This window comes from Austrofundulus limnaeus, unplaced genomic scaffold (assembly GCF_001266775.1).
Source record: "Austrofundulus limnaeus strain Quisiro unplaced genomic scaffold, Austrofundulus_limnaeus-1.0 Scaffold241, whole genome shotgun sequence".
Lineage (NCBI taxonomy): Eukaryota > Metazoa > Chordata > Actinopteri > Cyprinodontiformes > Rivulidae > Austrofundulus > Austrofundulus limnaeus.
The window spans coordinates 520,923-526,166 of record NW_013952643.1 but is presented as its reverse complement, the minus strand read 5'-3'; the positions used below and the strand labels follow the sequence as shown (position 1 = coordinate 526,166).

General features: G+C 42.8%; 1 protein-coding gene across 7 annotated transcripts in view; it reads right to left on the bottom strand.

The window, feature by feature from the left end:
* Positions 1-5,244, bottom strand: part of sbf1 (SET binding factor 1) — a 108,630-nt gene that overhangs the window by 10,625 nt on the left and 92,761 nt on the right. For 4 of the 7 annotated variants that reach the window (XM_014020112.1, XM_014020114.1, XM_014020115.1 and 1 more), the window contains 5 exons: positions 4,875-5,071; positions 4,486-4,623; positions 1,886-1,981; positions 1,585-1,659; positions 478-650 (listed from right to left, as the gene is read on the bottom strand). In XM_014020112.1, the coding sequence (XP_013875566.1) occupies positions 478-650; positions 1,585-1,659; positions 1,886-1,981; positions 4,486-4,623; positions 4,875-5,071 (679 nt within the window). The remainder of the gene's footprint in view (positions 1-477; positions 651-1,584; positions 1,660-1,885; positions 1,982-4,485; positions 4,624-4,874; positions 5,072-5,244) is intronic. The other 3 variants (XM_014020116.1, XM_014020119.1, XM_014020113.1) reach the window with 2 other exon arrangements.

The window sequence follows — 5,244 nt, the reverse complement described above, 5'->3', positions numbered from 1 at the left end:
GAGTTCAAATTCAATAAAGGTTAAGTATTTTCTTGATTTTACAACAAACTCCTGTGGTTTATTTAAATATGTAACCAGATCGACTTTTGAGCCAAATTTAGTCCATTTAAATTCTGCAGTGAGCTCTGGGTTGGTGTCAATCTAAGATCAGGATAAATCAGTGGTTCTTTTTCACTTCCACTTTTTATAAACTTGCCTTAAGTTGTTGGTGGGAGTTGGTTTACGGGAGGCGCCATGTTGTACTAATGAATGTGAGGCTTAAAGCCCCGCCTACTCACAATCAAGGTGTCATGTGATCATTGAAGCACGAGTCATATAATCACTGCTAAACTGGTTAGAAAAGTTAATATTTGAAGGTGAGTTCCATCAATCAAAAAGTCACCTGAAATAAATTACTGAGTTTCTTTATTTCACCAACAGCAACAACTATTTTCCAGGTTTCTGCAAATGTAAGTCGGGTGGAGTCTCTCTGGTTACCTTGAGCTGAGCCTTGTCCCCGATGATGTAGAGGTAGGCTTTCTGCTGACGGAGAAACAACGCTTCGCTAAGCCCCCCGTTGGGTTGTGGAGATTCTTTTCCGGCCAGACGTGTCCCCACTTCTGGGTTGTAGGCACTTAGACGCCCGCTGCCTCGGATACTGCCCCATTTCCCTGCAACATGCACACACCGACAGACACACACAGTTAGGTCTTTAAAGAAATCAGGATGGAAACCGAATCAACAAACCTTACAATGAAGGCCAGGAAAGGATCATTCAGATWTGTTTTAGAGATCGTCTACTCACATTAAAGTGATGTTCTGTTTAGTAGCTACTAACAGTTAAACCTCAGCAGCATTAGCCTAACCTTGTCAAAGATTTGTCTTTTTCTCCAAACTCTTTGTTTTATGACTGATAAAGCTCCAACTATTCGTGACTACTGGACAGAACACCGCTTCAAAGTAGCATCTCTTTAAGGTGGAATGATCCTTGTCATGAATGTCAGCAGTACGCTGRCAGACGGGCAAACAGGGCTGAAGTGACTGAAGCCTACTCAGTCCATTTAGCTACATCTATCTACTACATTAAGATGATTGTTGTTGACATTCAGCTGAAGGACAGAATCAAACAGAAAACACCCAACAGGAATCAGACCACCCCGCTGCAGCAGCAGCATGCACACACCAACAAACACAAGCAGTAACACCACATTAGTCTGCAGAGAGAGTGCGTTTACAAAGATGGAGCCAAATAGGGCTGCACAATATGAACAAATATAATCATCACCGCAGTATCATACAGTGCAAATCAGTAGCGCAAACAACTGCAGTAAACCAGACCATTATTCATGTTCTGCATGCTAATGTATTTGATCAATCCAACAGATGTTCACTGGCCTTGACCTGGTTTAAATARTGATGACAAGAGAAAAGTGGAGTTATTGCAACAGATATCATCATTGCAATACTGAACAACAGAAAGAAACATTGCAAGCTTTTCTAATATTGTGCAGCCCTAATGCCAAACACTGTTAAAAGTTTCTGTTAAAGAGATCTGATTGGTTAGACAGGAGTGAAGGAAAGCGTTGGGGGCGTGGCCTACTGTACCTCCATGAGGGCTCCTGCCCTTGCCAGACACTTTGGAATGAGAGAGGGAGGTGACTTTGGCCTTTTGACCCAGAGCTGAGGTCAAAAGACAGAGATGGCTTGTTACCCGACAGCTCGACACAACAAAGGCTTTATTTAACTCGCTCACTCCCACAAAACACAGAGTCAACGCGAGAGCATTCACTGACCCACCATCCGCCATGCTCAGTCCTCCCAGCTCAACCATTAAAAACACGATTCACACGCTGCTGTGAAACCACGAAGTCTCTAATCAATGTGGAGACACACAGCTACGGCTCACCTCCTCTGCTGAAAGTTCCAGGAACATCTTCCCTGTTGCCCAACACCTGCTTCATCAGATCCACAACCTTGGGCTGTCGCAGCTTATCTGATGAGTCTGAGGACAGAAGAACCTATCAGGTGTGTGACCCTGGAGACCCAGCAGGGTCGGACTTCACTAAAACTAGCATCTGCAGCTGTTGGAGATTAGAGATTTAAAATCACAAGTAAAAAAGTCTTTGCTGCAGTCTCACGTATTTGAGTGTTTGCTAACAAGTGACCAGAGAGTCATGCAGCTTTTCTGCGCTGCGCTGCGCTGCGGTGCGCAGGTCACAGCTGTTCGTTTGTGTCTCAATTTATACAGCGTCCGCTCCGCTCCGGTCCGACAGAGAGTGCAGGAAGGAGATTGTGCGATAAATTCAGTGACAACAGCAAAAAATAATTAATTCTGTCAAAGACAAACTCCAAACACAGCTGAAAACAACGATATAAAAGCTTTTGGTATCTATGCTGAAACTGTCTTTTTGAAACTTATGATTTCAAAATAAAATCCACATGTATTGTGTGTGTACACATATGCTTCATGCTACGTTTCCATCTGCTTCCCAAACAGAACGATACATTCTGACAGCAGTTGTGTAGAAATATATCCATATATTTATTAATATAGCTGCAATTTCGACATTATTCCGACAAATTATCCCACCTAAACGTGTCTTAATTTGAAAATACGGATGTTGTGCTCGTTTCTTTTCCTGTTAGTCCGACGTAATTTTTAAAAATTGACTCAGGTGCAGCTCCGGCGTCCGGCAGAAATAGGATCTGTTCTAATTTTGCTGGATCGCCGTGCGCAGCCAGTGTAAACACTCTCATTGATTATAATGGGTGTGTATTTGCTGCGGAGGTCAGACCGGAGCGGAGCGGAGCCGTAACGCATGTAGTGTAAATTAGGGGTTATTAAGAAATCACAGACTATAAGTCGTAAAGTTTTGTTGCCCAGCTCCTCCCACTCTGCTCATGTTTTAGCTTTTAATTTAAGGGAGCAGTAAGTTGGACCCCTACAGGGTGGKAGTTGGACTTCGCCAGGGCTGCCTGTTGTCACCAATTCTGTTCATAACATTTCTAAACAGAATTTCTCAGTGCAGCCAGAGGGTGGAGGGAGTCTGGTTCWGTGTTCTCAGGATATCCATCTCTGCTGTTTGCAGATGATGTGGTTCTGTTGGTGTCATCGTGCTGTAATCTTCAGCTCTCATTGGAGCGGTTCACAACAGGAAAGAAGATCAGGACCTACAAATCTGAGTCCGGGGGTCCTCAGTTAGAAAAGGGTGGATTCATCTCTCGGGGTTGGAGCTGTGGTTCTGCCTCAAGTGGAGGAGTTCAAGTATCTTTGGGTTTTGTTCATGAGTGAGGGAAGAACGGAGCGTGAGATTGATAAACAGATCGGTGCAGCTTTTGCAGAATTGTGGACTCTGTACCCATCTGTTGTGGTGAAGCTCTGTTTACTGGTCAGCCTACATTCATATCTTCACCTATGGCCACAAACAATGGGTAGTGAAAGAACAAGCTCACGAATACAAGGTCTTGTGGAGACCTGGGAACACATTGGAGTTCTCCCAGAAGAGCTGGAAGAGGTGGCTGTGGAGAGGTCTGGGCCTCCCTGTTCAAGACCCGACTCCAGAATAACCCAAAGATAATGAATGGAGCAAAGTTTTCAAATAAAGATGGAAAAATGAGGACAAGTTTCATAGAAAATAGTGCTGGGCTTCAACATCTGGAACTTTAGCAATGAATGTTTTCTGAACCCTGGATCTCAGACCAGAAGAAATTAAAAAACCTAAGTTTATTTAAAACAAAAAGATCCTAAACTGCTTAAAAACACAAGCAGGGTAGTTTGTGCTTTATATTCAAGCAGCATCTGCTTCAACACATGCACTGAGAGTCTGTTGGTGTCCAGAGATATACGGAGAAAACAGACATCACAGATCTGTTAATCCTCAACTGGCCACAGTTAAAAGAAACTTATCATTTTTTGCACTTATACATTAATATTTTTCCTTTTTTTTAAAGCACCTTTCTCCGACATCAGACTCAGTATCACAAAAATATTCCATTATATGCAATAAAAACAGAAACACAATAATATTATTACTAAATATTTTAACCAAGTCAAACAAAATGTTCTCAGCTGGTTTTGAAAGTGAGACAGAGTGGCAAACTTTGAGGGGCAAGACCTGTCTTGGGGTCTGAGGCAGTTTGAAGCAACCAGTTTTTAATTTTGTTCAAGTTCAAAAAAATGTCGAATAAAGTCTCAAAACAAACAAATATATCTCTCTTGCTTTAAAATAACAGTAAATAAATTGAGCTGAGTTTAAGACTCCTGTCATGACTCTAAAGACAAAACTTGTTTTGAGAATTTTTTCAAACATATTTATAATTGACAATTTTTAGTCTCTATGAATTGAGAACTCCTGCAAACATTTTGAGACTGCCTCTCAAATGCTGTTTGAAGTTTGTTGCCACTAATTGCATTTAGCAGTGTTCTCAGTGTGTGTGTGTGTGTGTGTGTGTGTGTGTGTGTGTGTGTGTGTGTGTGTGTGTGTGTGTGTGTGTGTGGACACTGACCAGAGGTGTTCATATGTGTGGATGTGAAGCCGCTCAGTGTGTTCCTGCCGCTGCTCTCGCTGTAAGATGGCATGGAGCTGATGATGGCGTGTAGGTACTTCTCCTGCTCCAGACTGGGTGAGTCCGCCTGCGATGGAACTGCTCAGAAAAAACAAACAAACAAACAAACAAGTAATTTCTTCAAATTTGAAACCTAAAACAGGTGAGTTATAGAAGTGTAGCAACAAAATCTGTATCTTTTGACTTCACGGTGTTTAACAGAAAAGGTTATTTTTTCCTACGGGGAAAATTTCACAGCAAAAGTTTGTTCCTGTCTCGGGCTTGAAAAGTGGACCTGGTCACACAGTGAACAGAAAGATGTGCCATAAAGACAGAAATGAATGTTCTACCTGCAGTGGGAGCGTTGGGGGACTTGAAGAAGCTCACCACCCCCTTGGCATGAAGGCCTGCGGAGCGCAGCAGGACAGCCTTGGTGCGTGAATGCCTCCAGCACACGACAGGGAAGCGATTCTGTCGATAGCAGCGGCAGATCCGATGGATGGTGGAGTCTGGGATGCTCTGAGGGATGATCAGCAGGCCGGGGTAGCTGGAGCAGAAGGCGTTAGGGATAGGGGTGTAAGAAAATATCGATACACTGAAATATCGTGATATTTCATTTCCCGATACTGTATCGATATTCTAAAGCCCTTTATCGATTTTTATTAAGGTTTAAAATGTCAACTTTCCTGCCAGCCATTCATTTTTATGTTGTAGTTCAGC